Genomic DNA, 25067 nt, shown 5'->3' with positions numbered 1-25067 from the left:
AAGATGTTAGAATTAAAATATCACCATTTTGCAATCTAATGAAGCAGAAGCTATAGACAGCAAGCTTCAAAGGCTGCTTAGATCTTAAAAAGCAGTAACAAGACATGTGCCTCCTACAGTCTTGGTCAAAGGAATTGAAACGTAAGTCTGATCCCCATCTCTGAAGCCAGTTTGCCAATCTGTAGGAAATGCCAAAAATGGAGGGAAATGCAGAACTGCACCGTGATTATGCAATCAGCTAAGTCAAGACTGAGAGACACTCTACCGGTCAAACAGCCCAAGGTTCGTCAACAGATAAACTGCAGGGAAGAGAAATGTATGTGAGGAGAACCTATGGATTGAGAGACATTTAGAAGACATATCAGAGGTGAAAATAAATGGGCAAGACAAATCACAGTGTCTAGGGATGCACATTTGGACCATAGAATTATTTTAAAATGCATGAAAATGATTACTATGTAAGTCAAAGTAGTGGATACATCTGGGGAGAGACCAGAGGTTAGGACTGAGATGGGTCACACGGACAGGCCTTCTGGGATTCAGGGCAAATGTCTCATGACTGAACCTACGTAATGGCTACAAGATTCCTCTCCTTACGCAAGCCCACACTGGTTCTGCATAGTTTTTTTCTGTATCTGTCTTTTATTCTACAATAAAAACTCTGAAAACATTCTCAGAGTAGCCACCAGCTTATAGGAGTAAAACCAACACCTAGAACAGGAGCAGCCACAGCAGCAGCACCCACAGCCAGGGAGGCGTTTCTCAGGCCCGTTTGCTAACCTCTTCAGGGGACTTTTTTGGCTTTTTAAAAAAAGAGAGAGAGAGAGAGAGAAAAAAAAAGAAAGTGCATTCTCATGTTCGGCTGGGATGCTTCAGTAGATGGTTATTTTGCACAAAGTGAAGCCTGATGAAGTGGTAACAACTACTACCACTATAGGTTAAATGTGAAAACTATAAAGTACAAAACATCACCTTTGCTGGCTCAACCGGACAGCATCCAACCTCTGCAGCATCACTACTCATAGTTTGCTCTTCGTATGCGGTCCAAGAAGAGCTCATGAGGATGGTGGCGGAAGGGTTGACCTGGGATTCCGTCTGACTAGTGTCTGTTTGCAAAGAAAAAAGATCTTCCTGTTGCCATGAGCACTGCTGAAATCACAGATGAGCTTGGACTGACTTCTCTGAGCAACAGAAGCTGGTCCGTCAGGCCACCTGTGGCAGTGGAGGACTAGATTGCTGTCCAATCCGTGATGAAACCAGAACTCCTCAGGGAGAACTCATCTTCCTCCTGCTTTCCTCCTCTCCCGTTCACTACCTCCCCTTAACTCACCTGTGGCACACTGCGCTCACTGTGGACTGAGCACCTGAAGCTGTATTTCATTACACTTTTGGTCACAGTATATTCCACTATACTGTAAATGTGACAGGTGCAACCTGCAAACTGATTTCTTATTTAATGTAAATAGTTTTTGCTTCCAATGAGACCACTTCTGGTATTTGATACAATATTACTCAGCCCTTTTTTCTTTTTTCTTTTTTTTTTTCTTAGCTTAAAAACAAAAAACTCAGTTCAGTCCCAAGAAGGAACTTCAGCCAAGCTGGCACTCGGGCTCTAACAAGTTACTGTGTAAAAGAGGGAAGGCTCCTCCTCTTGGCTTATGACATCGGCGTTGAACCTTGTTTTGGTGGTTAGCTTTTAACCTGCACTCAGTGTACTTTTCAAAATAATGATTAGAAATAAAAGATAAGGACAACATTTGAACACACAGATGGGAGAAACATTCCTAGTGTAGTTTCCATGGTCATCAGTCAATACCAGTTGGCTGGGTCTTTACCCCAAGATTGGGCACAAGGTACGGACGAGCACTTACTGGAAGTCCCAGGCTGTGCAGTGGGAATGATTAGAGAAGACCAGAATGTGAAACCTAGTTCATTTTCCTCAACACTAACTGTGGGACATCCATAAAGGGAGGTACAGAACAACCCTGGCAGAAGGTGCCATCAGCCTCCAACCCCCTACATATATAGGAGTCATTTTCTTTAAGTGCTAGTCTGCTCCTTGCAAATTAAGAACCCAATTTATGCAACTCACTGGGAACAGAACCTTAAAGAACTTGACTGCTGTGGAAGAAGGGTAGTGGAAGGGAGACAAAGACTCTTTAAAATTCTAAACATAAATTTATAAACCAGCACAGCTTTTCAATTTGTTTGGGATGCTAATTGCAAGATCGATTGAAATCTAATGACATGCTTACAAACTGCATTTAACTTATGATACACTGTACATGTTGTGAGTTAGTTTAACCAAAGGAATCTGTGTCTTTCTCTGTCAGTATTACTAGTATCTGGATTTCATTCAGTCTAATGTATATTCTGTATTAAGTGTCCAGTTGGCACAATGCACTCAAGTAATATTATTACTTCCAGATGATAGCCACGCACAATATTTAGTTAGAGAAACAGTTTCCACACTGTAACCATTGGCAGAAGTCAGGTTTTCTAGTTAAGGAATATTGTTAAATATAAAACCTTGTTTTTCACACATAGGAAGTGAACAATACAGCAGTAGGACACCTTCCATTTCTAATATTTGACAGCGGAATGGTTTTCATTTCTATTTTTCAGCTATTATTAAGTCCAAAAAGTTGTTAAATTTTTTTTATTAAATGTTCTGGGCTTCTGACAAAGGTACTTAGAGCAAAGAAGAGGTTTTGGGTACTTATTAATTTCATAGAAACCATTTAAATAAACAAACTATAAATCTCTGAATATCTTTGTACTTTTGAGGTAAGCTTTTCATGTGGAAAATAGTTTACTTTTAAAACTTCTAGTTACTGTAGTCTATGTTAATTTTGTAAATGTTCTTTCCCTTTTAAAAGACTAAGATTGAAGTCTGTTAGTGTTTGCCATTTTTGTGTGCATATCTGATTTCTTTTTATCTCCCTGTAATCAGCACTGATACCTATTTCCCGAGTCTCCTTGACTGCTAAGAAGAAAGAGGCTGGGCGTTCAGCGTCCACATTCTACACTCTTTGTGCAGATCAGGACACTAAAAAGACATGAGTTAACAGAAACCTGAGTGGGCTGTTAACCTTTTTTTTTCTTCGGGAAATGTAGATGCAATAACATTTCCAGCTGAAAGACTCAGATTCTAAGTTCCTAATGTTTAAGAATGCAAATGAAGTATTCTGTCTTTTCTGAGCCTGGAGGTGTTCTGTGAGAAAACAGAAAGAGGTTTCTAGGATTAGTTCCACAGATTTCCTTTATCATGTAAAATCTTAGACTGGTTGCACTGGCAAGAATCAAAGAAAAGCCATACAGAAGATACCCAGAGAAAATGAATTCAATAACTTCTTTAGCAATAACACAGAAAATTAGAGTTAACTAAAAAGTCAGCCTTTTGGATAAATTTTAGCCTTCCTCCTTTAAAGAAATTCTAGTTTTAATATTAGAACATTTTTTAAAAATATATTAGCAAAATACTGATGATCAAGTCAATGACACTAAATTTTCTTGGATGAAATTGTTAAGTTTATCACTCAGCTACCTGGCATTTTCAAGAAGTTAAGCTTATTTTTGCTTTGTAATACAATAGTAATAATGCTTTAATTAAAGATGCAAGTACAGCTGTGAACTTCTTGTTGAATTTTCATATAGATTGATCTTCTTGATGTTTGAAATAGGATTTTATGTTGAAATGTTTTTTAAAAAATAAAACTTGAATATATAAAAATTTTAATTTGTTTATATAAAATGATTTATGTAAAACCTTGAACTCTTTTAATAATTTCAATTGGATTGAACAAAGTAGGACATTCATGATTCGAGGTCCCAATGATCTAAAACCCACAAGGAATTCTATTTCAAATACAATAATTATATAAGGTTTAAGGCATATTGAACGGGGCTACCTGTGGGAATGCGTTTGTGTTCCAGTAATTCTAATAAATGTTACTGTAAACCAAAAATTTTTTAAAAGATGTAGGCACAAATGTTAAAGTATTTCTTCTAGATGTATTTTTTAAGAGGATAAGGTAAGAAGCTTCATATTTAAATATGGTTGTGTATTGCTAAGGTTCTCCTTATATAAACTGGTCATAGGAATTATTTAGTTATGAAGTTGTAATTTCCTTCTTTTGTACTTCCCATAAAATACTTTTAATTTTATATCTCAACAATTTGGATATTAAAAATGAGTTGTTTTCATTTCTCCCTGATCCAATTATTTTTATTGTTTCATGAATACTAAAATTAATTGGTACTTTCAGATTGAAAACTAATTTCTCCAGTTCAATTTTGGAATATACCTTATAACAACAATGGAATTAGATGAGCAATTTTACAGTTTAAGTCTTAAAAACGATTTAATAATGCTTCAATTAGCATGAGGGAATGTTAACGTAGATGCCTCCTGACTCACCTTCCTGTTCATTCCTCACAGTCCATTAATATTTACTGCTAGTAGTAAGCTGGTAAACTGGTGAAAGGCTAGAGATCTTGTGTTTAGTCCAAACACTGGATACTAACTTTAATTTTTAAACGTTTAAAATTGGTCTGGGATATTATCTGAATTATGTACTCTTTCTATTTCCTTTGATAATATGAATTTTTTAAAAACTTGCTACAAGTAGAAGTCCTTCCACACTCTGTGCTTAATTTACTGCTTTCTGGAACACATCAAGTTCTCGATACCACCGCTGGATGGAAATCAGAGTCATGTGGTTTGAATAAAGCATGCTCTACCTATAGTTGGGATATTCTTTTTTGTTAGCACATTTAATTGCTGTGCTCTAGTACAGCCTACATTATAAAGCTTATTTCAAATAACGAATGGAATGCTAAAAAAGCAGAGATCATGATTTCCAGTTAATTGCCTCGAGCAGCTAATTCCTCACACTACTCAGTCCAACAGGCCAACCTGCTACTTTCACCCTTTATTTTGGCTATTAACAAGGATGCAATGAAGTGAAAGTGACAATAAGATGTAGTGGAATGACCCAAGTAGAGATTAATTTATTTCTAGGTAGGAAACATTTTTTTTAAAGTTTGAAGGGAGTAAAAGAACAAGGAATGCATTAATATTAACAAGAACAACAATATGTATTTTACTTACTTATTTAGCACCATCTAAAAGGCACTGTATTAAGGCTCGCTTTACCCTAAAAACCATTTTGTACATAGATAAACATTTCAGTCATCGGGTTCTAGTTGGTTTACAAAGTTAGAAAGTCTTCAATTTATTCTAGAATTACATAGTAAAATATCTTAACTAACATTCCACAGTTTTTTAAGTTTTTTTTAATTTTTTTAATTGAGGTAGTTGATTTACACTGTATTACTTCTAGGTGTACAACACAGTGATTCAAAATTTTTACAGATTATACTCCATTTATAGTTACTATAAAATATTGGCTATATTTCCTACGCTGTAAAATATATCCTTTTAGCTAGCTTACTTATTTTATACATAGTAGTTTGTACCCCTATTTTGCCCCTCTCCCGTTTCCTCTCCCCACTGGTAATCACTAGTTTGTTCTCTATATCTGTGAGTCTCTTTCTTTTTTGTTACATTCACTAGTTTTTGAGATTCCACATAGAAGTGATAATATACAGTATTTGTCTTTCTCTTACTTTACTAAGCATCATATCCTCCAGGTCCATCCAAGTTGCTGCAAATGACAAAACTGCATTCTTTTTTATGGCTGAGTGGTATTCTATTGAGTATCTACACCACATCTTCCATATCCATTCATCTGTTGATGGACACTTAGGTTGCTTCCGTATCTTGGCTACCGTAAATAATGCTGCTATGAACACTGGGGTGTATTATCTTTTCCAATTAGTGTTTTTTAATCATTTTTCCTCCAAAAAAAAAATGGGGCTACGAATCTAGCAGGACATAAATAGTCATTTCTACTTAACATGTCAGTAAAATTAGGATCTGAGAGATGAAATCAAATGCCCACCACACCTAAACAGGTAAAGTGATAGAAATAAGATAAGATCCAAACCAGTGGTTTTATCTGCAGCTCTGCTGCCTTCTCATGTCCCAGGTTCAGGTGGCATGCGCTGACCACTGGGAAGTGTCATACATAGGTCTGCCTGACACAGTCCCAGGACACACCTATTTCCTCAGCACCCATCTGACTAGTGACTCTTTTCACTCTCCAAAGCATGCTTGTTTGGACAGACCTGGTTTCTGAATGCAAAGAGTTTACAGTCTAGCAGAACAAACAACACATACCAAACAATAAAAACAATAAATGGTAGAGAGTAGTAAATGCACTAAAAGAGGTTATAAAAAAAAATCAGGCACTGTGAACAGAGTCCAACAGAGGAATCAGGAAGGCGTCACAAAAAGGGTAGCATTTGAAGGAAAAAAGACAACTAGGATTTGAAAAGGCAGCATGGAAAAACAAACATTTAAATATTCAGGAAAACAGTCCTCCCACTGGTCTGTAAAAGGTTCTAGGATCTTCAGAGAATCATGATGAAGCTACACGCAACCAGTGTTCCTCCTAAAGGGTCACCCCCCCCTTCTCTTAAGCCTTACAACAACCAGACCTCAACTGCATACTTCTTCAGTAGACAGGTAAAGCCATGCATTCACTCTACAAATACCTGCTAAGCACCCACTCTGTGTCAGGCACTGTGTTAAGTCTAGGGAAACACTGATGCACAAGACGAAGATGTACCACTGCCCTCTTTTAGTTGACAAACCAACTGGGAAGACAGGACACAACAAGCAATTAAAATCGCAAGAAAGCATGGGTGCTGTGACAGAGAAGTACAGTAGTATACTCTGGGAAACTAATGGTAATTAGAATAAAGCATACATGGATGGAAACTGTCAGCCAAATCAACAGAAGTTTATTGCAACGATACCTCTACATACGAAGTGGCAATATTTCAATCATCAACTGCATAAACAATAGAAGACAAGGGGATTCTTTCCAGACAGAGATTCCCTCCCCTTTGCATCAGAGAATTTTTCCCTTCTGTTCACATTAAATTTTGCTACAATTTTAACATGCTCAAATCACCTGACATGTCTGTCTTTCTCAGAAAGTCCAACCAGGGCCTTTGTAACCTGCTAGATAAATAAGACTTGAGAATGCAATCTTCTCCTTTCAATTCAAGCCTTGTAACTGATGAGGGCGAAAATGGACATCATATATAATAGATGAAGCATTATTTTATATCAACTACCAATAAGCATAAACATTAATTTCAGTAAAATTATCTTCTTAAAACATTTTACCAGCCTGTGCGACCCCTTGAAATGTACGCTATCACCACCTTACGTAGCCTTTTGAAGTTTTCAAGTTATGACTGACACCACCTATAAACTCCACACCTCCCATGGCTCTTGAATCATATAAAACAACTGTCAAGCAGGGTTTTAAATTATATTCTTGTATTTTAAAAAGGCAGGAATTAGAAGTAGCAGAGTGTAATGGTTAAGAGCAGGAGGCTGCCTAAACTCCAGTTCTACCATAAACTACCTGGGTGGCCTTGGACAAGTTTCTTAACTACTCTGTGCCTCAGTTTCTGTATCTGTGAGGATTAAATGAACTAATATATGCAAAGCACCTGGGACAGAGGGGACCCTAATGAGCTGCTGTCTAGCTGTGAAGGGATTCAGAAGGCACAGGTGGCTGTAGCTGTGACTGGTGAGGACTCCCCGCCCGCCTTCCCGCGTGCAGGTGTTTAATGCATTCCAGGAGCCTTGTTCCTGAGAAGGCAACCCTTCCTGAAGAGGCTGAACCTACTTCTCCCCCACACCCTTCATCTCCCCCTCTCAACCGGCTCCTTCCTCTCACCCTAAAACCCTGCTTGCGTGTAGACTTGCTCATCCTTCCGTCACACGGCTAAAGTTGAGGCAGGCAAGCAAGCCACAGCTCTCAAAGGAGAAAAGATGTCGCTCAGACAAAATTTCAAATGCCCACATAATCACAGCGGCCAGCCAGCCTCTGGTAACAGACCTTCCAGCAGGGCAAGTACAGGCAGTACCGGAAGGCGGGCGGAACTGAAACTACCGTGCACGCCAGCCTGAGGAACGCAGGCTCTACAGACGACAGTAAGCCACGGAAGGAGTCCGAAGCACTTCAGGAAGAGCAGTCTGGCTCCACGACTGACCAGGCTCCAAGGAGGAGAGGCCGAGGGGAGGTGATCCGTGGTCCAGGAGAAGGACATGAGTGAGGAAGCAATACGACAGCAGTGGGAATTCAGTAGAGAGAAAAGCAGTGAGAAAAGCTGCAGTAATACTGATTAATACTACACCTGGCAATAGAGTTAGGGAGAATGACTGAATAAGGAAGTGCGAGGGAGGGGAATGGTCAAAGTTGACTATAAGATTTGCAGACCAGAAAACAATTCAAACAGGAAACCGAAAAGCAGGTTCTGTTACAAGGATAAGATCCACTTGGCACATAAGTGACCTGTTAGCAGGACAACCAGAGGAGACTCCCACGGGAGACACTCTCACATGGACCTGGCAATGTCTTCAGTAAAAAACAGACACCAAACCAAATACAATTTCTTGGGGTGAACTACCCTGCTGCACTTGAACCCTTAAAAAGTTTATGATATCACATTTACCTGTATAATCACTACAGTCATGAGCTGTGAAATACTTCTGAGAGATTTTAAATATTTTACTCATGTTATTACTACATTAAATACTTCACTTCCAAATCAAAAAGGGTTTTTGGAGTACTACTGTTCATGCTCTGTGCCTTAGAATGCTTTTCAGTTTCAAAAGCTCAATTTTGACACAGCAGTTACTCTACTTGACCAAAGACTTCAACTCTGATTTAATAATGCTATTTAATAACAAATAAACTTCAAAAGTCTTTTTGAATTTTTTGGCTTCAATATCCACACTAGAAATTGCATAAAGAGAACACTGGAAGTCAGCAGAACACATAAACGAGCCATCAAAGATGAACTCCATGATCTGGGATGACGGGCCGAGGCATTTTCACAGAGCACTAAGGCCCACCCACCATATCAGTCAGAAAACAGCACTCTGATGCTGTAATATTAACCCGCCATAGGCCATTTCCAACTATCCTAAGAGGAGGCTAGACTCTAGTTAAGACCTACCAAGAAATAAAAGTAATTTGAAGTAAGTCTTCTATCTTCTTTAGGTTACCTATAATAAAGCCCTAAAGAGATTCAGTCCTTTTCCCATATGGTTGTCCAGTCTAGTAAAGAATTTTCAAATTAACAACAATGGAAACTGATTTCAGGGTTTTTTGGATAAGAGGACGGCACAGAAATGATCTTAGGCTGAAAAAGGCATAATTTATGGGTTTAAAATAAAAACCGTACAGTACTGGAAAACAAAAAATTATAATCCTTGTTGGTACTATTAAACAGTCAAGATACAAGCAAAATAATTGTTTTAAACTCATTCATCGACAAATTTCTAAGTAATTTAAAATAATTTAACTCTATTTTCAACAACTCGGGATGATGTCACAGGTCATCCAGAGACTACATACAATATATTATCCCCACCTTGTGGTCAGCTTCATGAAAATGAACACACTAAAAATAGCAACAATCCCTGTACCTGTCTAAAAACCTCTCCTACCATTTATTTCACAGATTTGACTTGTATTTCCAAGAATTCCTTCTTCCCATGTTACTCTCAACATGAAAAGACATAATTCTTATTTTTTCTTACATGGTTACCCTCTTTGTCTAATTTTTCATCACAGAAGATAATACCTAATCCATAAATTTAAACATTAACAATCAACAGGTATTAATTTATTACATACCCACAGAATGGTTTTTTGGTTTTTTTTTTTGTTTTTTTAGCGGTACACGGGCCTCTCACTGTTGTGGCCTCTCCCGTTGCGGAGTACAGGCTCCAGACATGCCGGCTCAGCAGCCATGGCTGACGGGCCCAGCCGCTCCGCGGCATGTGGGATCTTCCCGGACCAGGGCACGAACCCGTGTCCCCTGCATCGGCAGGCGGACTCTCAACCACTGCGCCACCAGGGAAGCCCAGAATGGGGTATTTTTAAATCTCTGTGTGTTTCAATTTTACATGTTAGGTTGCCAAATCCTGCACCACTATATTGGGGGTTGGGGGAGTGAATCCCTTGCCTCTTCTACAGCATAATTCAAATTTTGGGGGAAAACCAGAAAGTTTATAAATCTAATCCAACACTAATGTTTACGTATGTTACTATATTTTACAAATATTTTATCAGTGTGATTAATTCTCACTTATCCACAAAAATTTTTTAATTCTGAAAGCAATTCCTCCACAGCATTTATGAATTAACTGCCCACATTCTCAACTGATATGCACTAAAGGGAATGTAAATCTAATGTTATTGAATATAATTACTAATCACTTCTTGGCCTTTAGGTTAAGCTCAAGTAAGTATAATCAGTAGGGCCTATACATTTAAACTATATGACACATTCTCAGATTACTTTTATGTCATCCCTCTCTATCTTTAATTTTCCATATTACTATACCCTGCCCCCATGTATTAGCAGAAATAACTGTGCCATGTGCTTTTTTATTCACAATGTCACACAGAGTCTCTTTCCAGTGGCTCTAACCACATGTGTGCTTATGAACAAGATAGTGAAATGTGTATTAAACTAAATATATTCATACAGGTGTGTAGCTGTTTCAAACACCATACTTTGACTATAGAGTAGTCAATCTCCGTCCAAGTACAATAAAAAGGAACATTTGTAAATAGTGGAAAAAAATATATTCCATGACATGTTAAAAATCACATAAAATTCTAGTTTTAGTGTTCATAAATAAAGTTTTATTGAAATACAGCCATACCCATTATGTTCACATACCTATACTTGAGGGCTGTTTTCATGCTACAACTGCAGAGTTATGTAGTTAACAACTGAGTTGAATAGTTCTGACGGTATGGCCTGCAAAGTCTAAAATATTTATTACCTGGCCCTTTACAGAAAAAGTTTGCCAAACACTGGGCTATATGATAAAACAGCTTAAAATTCTAGTGATTATACGCATGAGCAACAGCTGAATAGCCATCTTGCAAAGATAATAGAAGTGATTTCTGTATTTATAAACATCTGCCTACTTTGAATTTAGGGTATCAAATCTATCCCATGAATGGCCCAAAAATAGAGCTAGACAATCCACCTCTTACCCATTTATTTGCTTATTAAGCAAATATATACGAGCCAGATACTGTTCGAGGCACTGAGGAAACAGTATGATCACAAGGAGGGGGGGGACTCCTGTGGTTGTGTAGGTTACATTCCAGTGGGAGAGAAAGACAGACAAAATAAAGTATGTATCAGGCTGAAGTAAATACTTTAGAGAAAAATAAGTTAGGAAATGGGAACTGAGAATGTGAGGTGATAGGAGAATAATAACTAGCAATTTTAGTTAGGATAGTCAGGGTAGGCATCTTTGAGAAAATGACTTTGAATGGCCTCAAGAAGGCACGTCTGGAGATGCTGTGTTCTAGGCAAAGAAACTAGCAGGTGAAAAGGCCCTGAGGTTGTACGCATACCTTACCTCAAGGAAGAGGTAAAATGCAGTAAGCAAGAGAGCAAAATACTTAGGTCAGAAAGGGGGATGGGGGCTTAAAGCACTGGTTCTTACTCTAAATGAAATGAGAAGCTATTAAATGTACTTTGTTGCTTGGTTTCTAGCAGAGAAGCTGATATTTGAAATATGAAATATTTGGGTATTACTTGTCCAGGGATCACTCCGACTGGGTTTTGAGAATACTCTAGAGGGACATACACATGGAAGCTTGGAGATCAAGTGGGAAACTAACTTGGTGATGCAGATGAGAGATGCTGGCAGCTGGAATAAATGGCAGCACTGACAGTACTGAGAAGTGACCAGATTCTAAACTAACTTTGACGGTAGAGCCGGGAAAATTAATCCCCTTCCTGAGAAGGTCTTCCCCTTTCTTTAAATCTCCATTCTTCTCCCCAGTCACCTTCTCTATGTAAACACACTCCTATTTTCAAGATCCACTTCAAATGCCACCCTCTTCATGAGACTCTTCTCGACACTCCTCCCCCATCAAAAGTAAGCCCTTCATTCTCTGACTTCCCCACAAGGCCACCTCTGACTCTCATGAGTTAAACTCCTCCCTAGGTCTCCTCCCTGTTGTATCTCCTCTCTATAAACTTCTTCAGGGTAGTGAATCTGCTTCATCTTTGTATTCACTGGTATCTGCCACATCAAGAGATATACGCCAAACAATCGAATTAGATAAGTTCTAAGTTTCCTCTTGACTCAAAAGTCCATGATTTTCTTCTCTGTGTACTTTATAACTCCAATAATGCCACAATTATGAAACTCAGCTTTATAGGGGCACAGAGTTTTTACGACAGGAGTAAATTCCTAGGGAGGAAACCAATAGCTATACAAATACAAAACACTCTTCACTAATCCTTTCATACACACCCACACCTCTCTTATTAGAAATTAGACAACTGTCTCTCCAGCTATACCCAACCCCTAAACTACCAGAATTAACCATTACCTTCATGCAGCACCTACACAAGACATACTTTGATGGCTGCGATGACCACACTGCCCTATAATTATGTGGTATAATAGACATTTTGTGGAAAAGTTAGCCAGCCCGCAACTCCCTGAGCTGTACTTTTCCCAACCACAGCAAAAGACCCCTCAACTGCAGCCCTTTTGGGGTTTTGTTTGTTTGCTTGTTTGTTTTGGCCACACCGCACGGCATGTGGGATCTTAGTTCCCCGACCAACCCGCGTCCCCTCTCATGGAATTAACCACTGGACCCCAGGGAAGTCCCTGCAGCCCTTTTGCAGGATGTGATCTGGCTCCCTGAATACAGATGACTGCAGCAAAAAGCAGCTAACCCAAACTCGATCTATCGCAGTCCCTTTCCCAGGAATGGGGACCAAGAGAAAAAAGAGGCTTTCCTCTTTTCAGGAGGCCAGACCTAAAACACATAAGCTCAGGGGCTATGGAGTCAGCATGTACCATGGGACCACTGGAGCAGAGAAGCAGAGGATGGAAGTGGACAGGCTGACCGAAAGATTTCGAAGAATGAATCAGAAACACAGAGCAAAAGGACCTGACAGCTGGCTAGTCTCTGTTTCCAATAGTTTCCTCAAGCCTCCCTATCTTTTCACTCTTGGATTCCTCAAAACACCCATGTATAATATGCACAAAGTTCTAGCTGCCCAGCAACATCGTTAAAGCAACTCATAGCCTTGACATTGTTTTCCTTACTTACTAACATAAGGGTTAGGGCTTTAAGCTCTGGTTCTAAAAGTTTTAACTGAATAGTAACACCTGAGTGTTCTTTCAGTCCCCAAGACCAATACAAGGGACAATCACAGAAGGAATCAAAACCTAATACCCATAAGTAAGTTTCTTGGAAAAGCAAGTTTTGTGCCCTACTTTATTTTTTAACTAAGTTTCTCAGTCTCTAGCACAGTGGGATAAGAAAACTTTTCAATAAATGTCTGATAAAGAACAAAAGACTGTCAACCCACTAAACATCCCAACTCTCCCCGCCCCCAGCACACACCCCCTCCAACACCCACAGAAATTCTTCTGAAAGCACTGAAACATCTCCCAGTTCTGGGTTTCTCTGCCGTTCTCTCAGACCTGTCCCACTCTGCAAATCAGCTCTGCCCTTGGCTAGCTGTCCTCACAGTCACAAAATGGCTGCCAGCAGCACCAACCCCTCTCACTCACAAAAGGGTGGGCGTGGGGGGCCGATGTGGAGCTTGAGCACCAAAGCCTCTCTAATGAATGAGAAAGTTTCTCTCCCAGGAATCCCCAAAAAAGCCTCACATTCTGTTTTAGCGGTCCAAACTGGCTTAAGCCTTCACTGAGTCATCCTTGAATAATAATTGTCAGAAGAGGTAACATGATTATAACTGGCTTAAACAAATCACCAGTGGTGGAAAGAATGTTAGAGAGGCAAACTGGCCACTGGAACGTGAGTCTACGTGTGCACACGTGCATGCCTACCAGATACAAGCATTCACTGAAGCCTATTTGCTTGGTATAACCATCACCTGCTAGCCAGACAAAAAGTTAAAGAAGCTTACCAGTAATTAACACTTGGCAGAAAGATATCCAAGGAGACAGAATTTCGAGTGGCCCCCTTGAACTGTGGTACCATATATTGTTCCCTTTGTATCCACACCTTCCCCCTAACTGTTCTCCAGACCTGAAGGGTGAAATGTTACCACGTACAGTCTTACTAGAGTGTTTTTCAAGACTGAATAATCGAGACTTAGGGAACTAAACCATTGTGAGAAGAGGAATGATTCTTGGTATCAGATTAATCTCTAAGTAAGGGCAGGGTTTACTGAAAAGTAGATGATTTGCAAAGTACAAATCAGAAGATAGCTTCGTGTCCTGACAACTGTAGGACAAAACTAAGGGGTGAAGCCTTCTATAGGAAGGCCAGCATGAGACTTTTAACGTCTTCTAAGGCATTGTTTCTTATCATGTGTAACTTGCATTTTTCTACTCCTGTTATCATAGTGGCTTTTAATTACATAATTCTTCAGTCTGGTATGCATTCTTGTTATAGTTAATATAGAAATACATCACATTACGTCACCCACCACATGCTTAAAATTCCCCCCAGTGGCTCCCCAAGGCTGCTGAAAGTAAAATCCCAGCTTCTTACAATGGCCCTCGTTGATGTGCCCTGAGCCTATCTTTCCAACCGCATCCTGTACCACACACCTCCTCATTCATCATTCTTCTGCCACGCCAGCTTCCTTCTCTCTATCGACAAGCTAATCTTCCTGCCTCAGAACATTCACACGTGCTCATTCTCTCAGCCTGGGGAGGGTTTACCACAGATCCTCACGTGCTGGCCGCTGCTCCTTCTCATCCTTCAGTTACTTCAGTGCAAATGTCACACCCTCCCCGCACCCAAGCACCACCCACAACCCCGCCACACACACCCCCATCCGCACCCGCACATCCTGGGCCATGGCCCTTCTACAGATGACCGCCTCTGGGTCAGACACTAATCCCCGATCCAATCAGTTGTCAACAGAGTGACAGGCTCACGTGATAAAGAAAGCTTGGTAATTTAAACAGCAACTACAAGCAATGAGGCGAAGAGAAGCAAGAATGTAAGGAACAAGTCAAGTATTAGTGACCAAACTGAGCTGAAAACACAGAAATGATTAACAAGTCAAGCCTACCATGATCTCAGTTTCCTAAAAGATCATGAGAGTATTTAGGGGCAAAAAATTAATTATTACCCCAATTCAAATACTAGCCATAGGCTTTAGTCTTCTTTCCAATAAAATAGACGTATCAACTATTTCCCTCATTCCTTAACGAGAGCGCAAGCACGAAAGGATGACACAGAAGTCACTTTGAGCACCTCCAGAGAATGCACACCTGAAGTAATATTATTCATCAGTATATAAATCGCATTTACTAATAATATCAAAGTTATTTACAGAAGCAATAATTGCTTTATGATACATCAAGGTACAAATATTTATCTTTACTATTAAAATTATTAAATTATTAAAATTCAAGATAAAAAAAGATCACACAAACCAAAATTTAAGTTAACAGTGAAAAAAATATGGTTAAATGTTGTGTCTAAATTATTTTTTAAAAGAAACAGGCATTAAAACAGGATTCAAAGAAAGAAAGATATCATAGAAAAACAGTAATTCTGTATCTGAAAAGAAAAACACCTTAGCATTTGCCCAGAAGACACTGCCTGAACCTCCCATCCATCCTTCTAAATTTGGGGAGTCTTAAGAAATCCTGTGTCAGCAATCAAAGCCAGTGCTGTAACCCAACTATAGCAATCCACTTTCAAAATTCTTAAAAAACCCATTTGGGGTTTGTCGGTAGGAGGTAAATTAAAGCCTTATGTACTGAGAAGCAAATAATTTGAAAAATGTAAAGGGGCAATGAACCCTGAAGTTATCAGGCATCGAAATGACTATAAAAGTGTTTTGTATAGTTTACCAAGAAGATCTAAATTTTCCATTTTTCATCTATTTTCTAAAAATGTATAAGAACTGTTAAACTGGCCCTTGGGCTTAAAAACGCTACTTATCAAGCATCTTTTCTAGTTTTTAAGTTGAAATAAAATCTATACGACATCCAAGTAACTGAACAGGACAGATTTTTCTGAATCAAATTAAACAATGCAATGATTTTCTGGTAGCAAAAATACGTTACTACATAAAACATTTATCAGGTAAGTATTCTTAAGTGGACAATAAAAAAGAAACCTGAATTAAACTGAAGTCTGGTAATATTAAGGAACTAATCTCAGAAATGTTGCTACAAGTCCTAACCACTTTCAAAACAGAATTCTACCTCCAATATACAGATCTATTCAAATAGAAAAAGGAAAAAATCTACTTTCATATTAATGATTAGGCAAAAAAAAAAAAAATCGTCTTCATAGTTGAATTTTTAAAGATGCTTTCTATAAAGAGACTACTTAGTACCATGCTGAAATTTTCAGAAACTAGAAAATTTAAATGTAGTCAGTATGATGGGAGTATGTTCTTTGGTTTCTTTCAGGTCTGAGAATGTTTGAAGTCTTGAGTTATTTTTACATGCTCTTCTTGAAGGAACTGATTTCTCTACCCTTAAGTTTTGTGTCTTAAAATGTGTGAGAAATGGTAAAAACAGAAATAATCAATTTTCTTTTTCAACGGGGGGGGGTCCATGCAAGGCTACCTTTGTCAAGAGTATGTATAAGAGAATACCATCTTAAAGCTCATTTTTAGAGTTTTTTCAATTGTTTTACTATAAAGAATTTAACAAAGCAATTTACTAAATAAATAACAGACTTGAGAAACAGAAGAATTCTATAATGCCTTATCCGACCCCAAGTCTACTAGCCCAAGCATCACTAAAACTAGTTAAATGCTAATTATACAAGAGGCAATTTGCCAGTAACTGAAAAAAAGCCTACGAAATTAACAAGTGAATACTATCTGACACAAGAAAGCTGGCAATGGTTATAGAGGCTTTTGCCTTCTAAAACCAGAATCAGAACTCAAGACGATTAATCAACATTTTAACACTTCCCATCTGTAAGCTCAAGGTAGTGCTTACTGTCACTTGACAAGTTGCTTAGCATTGCAAAATTTGATAATTCATGTCTTACTGAATTTTTACTGACTTGGAAGAAAATAAAACACCAATTAAAAGCAGATGTCACCTTTAATTCTAACTGGCTGACAAAGTTCTAATTTTTTTACTCAGTGCAGAGACAGAATGCCTGTAGATGACAGTTTGGACAGTTAAATATTTAAAGTCACTGATATCCCCCCACAAATTTGCAAGTGATTTTCCAGAACTTAATCCCATGGGGCTTTTTTATCTGGCAAACATCCAAAAGGAATAGTTTCAAGTAGACATCTAGAAGGTAAATTTATTGTTACATTTTTGCAAAGGCTACAAATACTGATCAGAACATTACCAAGCTAATATCCTCGATTCCCAGCTTTATCTTCATAAACATAATAAATTTTCCAAAAACCACATTGCTCCACGTTGCTCCTCTATTAAAATCTAGCTTAAAAAAAAACACAAAAAACAAAAAACTAATATAAAGATTTAATAAACTGTGCTTAACATACATTCATGTTTAAACGATCCAAGGGCTGGGCTTCCCTGGTGGCGCAGTGGTTGAGAGTCCACCTGCCGATGCAGGGGACGCAGGTTCATGCCCCAGTCCAGGAAGATCCCACATGCCGCGGAGCGGCTGGGCCCGTGAGCCATGGCCGCTGACCCTGTGCGTCTGGAGCCTGTGCTCCGCAATGGGAGAGGCCACAGCAGTGAGAGGCCCGCGTACCGCAAAAAAAAAAAAGATCCAAGGGCTAAATCATATCCAAATGAACTTACCATAACATAATAACAATCTGATTTGAGTATTGATATTTTTCAATGTCTTTCAATACTGTATTGTCAGTCATAAGTTCACTCACTTTTGCTTCTACTGAATTCTGAACAAAACTTCTTAAATTCAATGTTTTGAAAAACACCACAAAAATAAATAAGTAGACAGACAGATGACCATACTAACACCCATCTGACAACATTAATATCTACTTTCCTTCAATAAACCCAAATTTCCATATATATGTAAATAAACTTAAAATGTATAAACAATTACAACCATTACAACCAATTATTAACCTTCTAAAAAAGATAGCTAGGCTAGTGTTTCCTAATGCTACTGTTTCTATGCATAAAGTAACAGAATAAAATCCTGAGGTCTAAAAATGCTTCATTATAATACAATAGGTTTTTCTACAAGAAGAAAACTTTCAGATTTTCCCAAACATCCCAATTTCAAAGACACTATAATAAGAGCCCCAGCCCAATGTCCAGCAACACTGACCACGGCCTCCACAGATCACCCCTGAACGATCTAAGCGAGCTTTCAAAAGCCAGAACAAGCTGCTACCAATCAGGCAAAGAGGGAAAATGAATCCCAGAAGGAATCACCACAGAGATCCCAGTCATAATAACAGGGTCCCTAGGAGCTGTAAAGGCCTAGCAAGGCTTTGCTTGCGTCTACTCTTTACATAACAATCAGACTTGGCTTAGCAGTCAGAAGGGGTAAAGGAACCAGGCTGATCCTCTATTCACCTCCTAGGTCTAACGGAGTATTTGCACTTTAACAGAAAGTCTGTCATGAAAGAAGAATTTGAGGAAGATGAAATGGAAAGGTGGTCACAAAAAGGGGATTTAAGGGAGTGGCCTACCTGTGACAACTTTTGTAGACCTAATCTTTGCATTTCCATCCTGCTTCATGCATTGCTAATCAGAGATCCACTGGAAGCTTCAGAACCACCTGAAAGGCCTGGCAGGGTATTTGGCTTTCCATTCTTCTACTCTGTTTATTCCCAATATATATTCATCAGGCTTAGAAACAACTCTTGAACAAGGGCAGCCACTCAGCAATGAAATGTAAATTACTGACATGTGCTGAAACCTGGACTTGCCACCACTAATGAGCACATTAAAGGAAAAATGCTCACTAGATGACTGCAACCTTTTTACTGAACCCTGTGTGCATGGAAAGCCACAATTCAACATCAATTAAAAGGGCTAGCTGCAAAACAGTAACAGAGCAGCCCTGTCACCACTTTTAATACCTCAGAGACCAAAAAGCTAAGACAAACATGAAATTTTTACACTTCATCGACTGAAAATGTTGTGCAAAACATTATCGTAAATGTGGTCCACTGCGGTTAAGATTTGTGAATCATTATTTCAAACAGTTTCTTAAGAGTGAAGAAAATAAGATCTCTGGTGGTTTAAAAAAAATCAACAAGGTATTAATCTATTGCTTTTATTCATTAATGCAGTCAACAAATTCTAGACTTAGTGATCTAAAACTCACCAGAAACTTGGCAAGACTAAAATTATATAAAGCTTGTCAAGAAAAAAATTATAAACGATAAACTAATGATTTAGATCTCAAAATAAGCAAAATATTTGGTTTATATGTGAGCAGGGGCTCATATATAGAGAGGCAAAGACTATTATTCATCATAATCTAATCTGCCATTTGAAATGGAAAGTTCTGAGGTAAAATGTGAACAGACATCTAGTAGCTATTATTAACTTTTAAAATATAATTTTCACAGTTAAAATAAATTTTTAATCAAAATTTCAAAGTAAATGTAGCAATAGAACGAATGAATAAAGGTATCATTAGTTAATTTACTATTAAGTTATTGTGTGACAAATATTTTTCCAAAGAATACTATAATACAAGTCAGCACTCGTAGTATTAACATGTTTGAATATAATTTTATCTTTCTTTGATGACCTAAAAAGCATAGCAGATTCTTAAATGCCCTAAAAAATTAATAACAACAAATAGTGTACAACAATGTTAAAAATCTGGTTATTTTCTCTTTGTGGTTTCTGGCTAAATTTAAGTTTTCTATATAATGCTGTGCAGTTAAACTCCAGCTTTTTAGAACCCTCAGGGCTTGAAAACACAACAGGCTTTAATCAAAAGAACTGATAACCTACTAGAATGTGATTAGGAAAATCATTTTATTTCTGATTCAGTTTCTTCATCTAAAATTTAGAGATAATGATACTGCAGAATATACACTGGTGGGGGGAGCACATGTGAAACCACTTTTTATACTATTTGACAGTCCCCTAAACAAGAGATTCATTAGTTCACTAGGAACCCAAGACCTCATCCCTCCCCTATCAGAAACCCATTTAACAAAGTCTTCTCTCTTATTCAGAAGCATACTTGCATATCCATCAGGAATCCAGGAGCTTTGACTTTCTTTTTCCTTGAAGAAAAGGTACACTTGTCCAGGTGATTTCCTCAGAGGATATAAGTATGTGTCTACCTTGTACAGGAGACATACTTAGGCATTACTGGTTACTTTTTGACACCTCAGAAGGATTATTTTATCATCTATCTCTTCTTATTCCTTATTTGATATCTTTTAGTATCTGTAGTTCCTCATCCCCACTGCTGTTTTTAACCTCTACCAACTTCTGTTATTGCTACGAAGACCCATACACGCCACTCACTAGAACTGTACTGGTCAAGGCCTCAGAAAAGGGAGGCCTCCAACACGTGTGTCCCTGGTGGCTGAAGCAGCTGCCACATGCTGACTCACCCAGGACAGGCACACCTCAGACTCCACTTCAAACTACCACTGCTGCTTTCCACTGTTCTCTTTTTTTTTTTCCCTATGTGCTTTTCTTCTTATTTCAACTGCTTCTTTTCCTCACTTCCAGCTTTTAGGGGAAAAGGCTTAACTTTTGCAGACAACTCTTTATACAGTCCCTTTATCAAGAGGTCTAACAAATTATAATTATAAAATTATATAGTTATAGTCTGCCAGGAAAAAATAATGATGGGTGAGAAAAAAAAAAAGAGTTGAAAACTTAAGGTTTTATTTTGTTTTGCTCTACAATGAGTTGTACAATCTCTTCTTCAGAGGTAGTACAGCCCAGAAAATAGGAGTACAGGTGATGCTTGGGTTCAAATCCTTGCCCAGGCACTAAGAGCTGTGTGAGCAACTTGCTTAAACCCAACTTCCTTTTGCTTCTTTTACCTATAAAGACAGTACTATCCACTTGTAGGGCTATTATGAAAAGCAAATGAGTTAGTACATGTACAGTGCTTGGAACAGTGTCTGGCACACAGTAAATAGTCAAAAAAGTTAATTTGCTGAAGGTAGAAATCTCATCAATTTATATCATGGTCACAATCAACCTTGCTGCTTGTACTCTTATCTAAACTCACATTTCCTGTTTGTCTTTCTCTACTATTAACTTTTAAAATTCCTTTTGCTTTTAAATGGTGTGATAAAGAATGATAACAGCAGAAATGATGATAAAAATCACAGAGAGTCTTTATACACTATACTAGTAAGTACAGGCACAAATTAAAACTCCAAAGCATAAAGACGGCCAAACAAATTTACCATTATATATATACAGAAGACATCAGACTTCCCTGGCGGTCCAGTGGTTAAAACTTCACACCTCCACTGTAGGAGATGTGGGTTTGATCCCTGGTTGGGGAACCAAGATCCCCCATGCCACACAGCACAGACAATCAATCAATCAAGACAGAGCCACATTATACTCAAAGTCATACACTTTTACATATACAAAAATATATGATTTTCTTTCATGCAAAAGGAATTAACAGGAAATAATATATCCTAACAAATACTTGTTAATTTTTTTAAGCAATAAAAATATATTTCAAATTAGCTTGGTGTGAACAGCAAAGAGGTTAAGCCTATTTCTAAAAGTCTGTCTCATTTGTTTGGAAATGTATGTAAGCGATTCCATTAAAACTGAAGAACTGGGACTTCCCTGGTGGCACAGTGGTTAAGAATCCGCCTGCCCATTCAGGGGACATGGGTTTGATCCCTGGTCCGGGAAGATCCCACATACCGCACAGCAACTAAGCCCGTGCACCACAACTACTGAGCCTGTGCTTTAGAGCCCACGAGCCACAACTACTGAGCCCGCACACACAACTAGTGAAGACGGCGTACACTACAGCCCATGTGCCACAACTACCGCCCCCATGCGCCGCAACTACTGAAGCCCACGTGCTCTAGGGCCCACGTGCTGCAACTACTGAAGCCCGTGCGCCTAGAGCCCATGCTCCACAACAAGAGAAGCCACCGCAATGAGAAGACCGCGCACCACAACGAGGAGTAGCCCCTGCTCACCGCAACTAGAGAAAGCCTGCATGGAGCAATGAAGACCCAATGCAGCCAAAAATAAAAATAAAATAAAGTGGTGAATTGAAAAAAAACAAAAAACAAAAACTGAAGAATTATTAACGATTGGTAAAATGGTAGATAACAGGAATTCAGAAATGAGTTAAGTAAAGGTCCTTGACTGACATCTAACTGATTATAAAGCCAGAAAAGGATGTGGCAGTGGGTTGGGAAGGGCAGTCAGAGAAGTCTTGCTCTTTCTGCCTAGAATGCTCTTCTCCCGTGAAGTCCCAGTGTACAGGTCACCTTCACAGAGAGGTATTTTTGGTACCACTTTATCTAAAGAGGCCACCCGTTCACCTTCTGGCACAGTGTTTCTCAAACTTTTTGGGACCAGAATCTCTTTACAGTTTTTAAAAAAACTGACGATCTCAGAAAGCTTTTGCTTATGTGTGTTATATCTATCAGTATTTACCATATTAAAATGAAGAAAATGTTTAAATATTTATTATTTTTAAAAGAATAAACCCATTTAAATTTAACAATTAGAATTAACAAATAAATGAGTAAGAGTGGAAATGTTTTATATTTTTTGCAAATCTCTACCATCCGGCTTAATAGAACACAGCTGGATTCTCCTATCTGGTTCTGCATTCAATCTGTTGTGATAACATACATCATGTAGCCGCTGAAAAACTCTACTGCACAATCGTGAGAGAATGAGGGGGAAACTATTTTGAAAACAGTTTTTACTTGGCAGAGTCTGTGAAAGAGTCTCAGGGATCCCCACATGCCAATACTCTATTGCATCATCCACTTGTGTTTTCTTTATAGCACTCATCATGATCTGAGTCTGATTCATTTATTATATGCCTCCCTGTACTAGAAAATAACCCCACGAAAACTCAGATTTTTGTCATGTTCACCCTGGATATATGTAGTATCTAGAACAGTGATTGGTACCTTGGCACTCATGCCAGAAAGTATGAGGTAAACCTCCTCTGTAAATGGAATGGTCTCTCTTCCATTTTTGTAATCCATCCAAAAATAATCCACATAGATTCTTAACCTTGCTAGGTAAGCTCACTTGAGTTCACCTGTTTGGTCCCTCGCAATTAGAAATCACATATGCCATCAGTTGAAGTGGCTCATCCTACTGTACTACATCATTTTTCCAAACTGTGCCAAGTGTTAACAGATATTCTGTGAGGGCAGGGAATTAACGGTCTAATGAAGTAACATGACAAAGTAAGGACTTCTCAAATTTTTCTTCTATTGTAAACAAAACATAATGAATCAAAATGTGATTATCTCTTTGAGCAGCTAATCTGTCTTGGAGATAATTTTCTTTGTCTTCTTTAATCCAGACACACATCATAAGAATAGAGCATGGTAAGAGCTCTTTGAGAAATGCAGTTCTATGTAATAGTCTTCGCAGAAGTAGCCTATCATCATAAGACATAAAGCATAAATACTTTAATGTGATACCTAGAATAATAAAAGTTACTTTTTATTTATTTATTTATTTTGCGGTACACGGGCCTCTCACTGTTGTGGCCTCTCCCGTTGCAGAGCACAGGCTCCGGATGTGCAGGCTCAGCTGCCATGGCTCACGGGCCCAGCCGCTCCGCGGCATGTGGGATCTTCCCGGACCGGGGCATGAACCCGCATCCCCTGCATCAGCAGGCGGACTCTCAACCACTGTGCCACCAGGGAAGCCCCTAAAAGTTACTTTTTATTGCTCTAGGTTAAGCCCTTTTAACAAGTGGATTTTTCTTTTTTGTATCCGATATTACACAGGAGGGAGTTTCTTAGTTATCTACCCTCTAGTCTAATAACCAGTTTATACACATGAGGATACTTCTCATGACTCTTTGTGATGGCCATGCTTGCACCAACATGAGATAAACCAAAACGAGCTTGAAAAACTTAATGTTTTTAGATACCATACTTTGACTTTAATTTGGTGTCTACTCTATTAATCTTAAAGGATAAAGACAAAACATTGTTCTATTTCTTCTGCTCATGAAAATATCAAGTATAATTAATGAAGATGACTAAAAGCAGACATTTTGGTAACAAAGGAACATTCCAAAGACAAAGGCTGAAATCCCCTCATACTGGATGTGAAGAAGAAGCTTTAATGTCTCCCGCGTTTAATATGTTCTCCAAGACAATCAAGTTAACACTGAACCCATTATATACTGTATGATATTCCAGCCTCTCGGAACAATATAAGATTTAAAAAAAAAAAACAAGGGCTTCCCTGGTGGCGCAGTGGTTGAGAGTCCGCCTGCCAATACAGCAGACATGGGTTCGTGCCCCGGTCTGGGAAGATCCCACATGCCGCGGAGCGGCTGGGCCCGTGAGCCATGGCCGCTGAGCCTGCGCATCCAGAGCCTGTGCTCCGCAACGGGAGAGGCCACAACAGTGAGAGGCCCGCGTACCGCAAAAACAAACAAACAAACAAAACAAAACTATTTCTTCTGAGCTTAATGTATTTCCTTTCATGGATTTCTTTTCATGAAAAGCTTCAAACATAAGCAAAAGTAGACAGATGGTATAATAAATTCCCAGTTATTCATCACCCAGATTCAATTATTTTAAAACTGATATTAAATTTGTATTTCAGCAATATTGTAACCAAGTTAGCCTTCTAAATATCATGCCATTGTACAATATCAAACACTGAGCTAATACGTGATACCCTAGTGAAATATACTGACATTTTATATATAACATATAAATATATAACTGATTCTGTCTATACACTCAATATATTTTATATAAACTGTGGCGTTCTAATCAACAGCAGCATCTATCATTTATTATCAAAACATTTC

General features: G+C 38.5%; 1 protein-coding gene across 3 annotated transcripts in view; it reads right to left on the bottom strand.

Moving 5' to 3' along the window:
• Nucleotides 1-25067, bottom strand: part of PCCA (propionyl-CoA carboxylase subunit alpha) — a 344033-nt gene that overhangs the window by 261609 nt on the left and 57357 nt on the right. Inside the window, exon 1 of one of the 3 annotated variants that reach the window (XM_082602233.1) lies at nucleotides 973-1327. The exons of the other annotated variants lie outside the window; for them this stretch is intronic. Coding sequence (XP_082458359.1) covers nucleotides 973-1059 — 87 coding nt within the window. The 5' untranslated portion in view covers nucleotides 1060-1327. Of the gene's footprint in view, nucleotides 1-972; nucleotides 1328-25067 lie in introns of those variants that run through there. 3 annotated transcript variants of the gene reach the window in all.

Source organism: Mesoplodon mirus (assembly GCF_964341445.2).
Source record: "Mesoplodon mirus genome assembly, chromosome: 17".
Taxonomy (NCBI): Eukaryota; Metazoa; Chordata; class Mammalia; order Artiodactyla; family Ziphiidae; genus Mesoplodon; species Mesoplodon mirus.
This window is presented reverse-complemented; position numbering and strand designations above follow the sequence as displayed.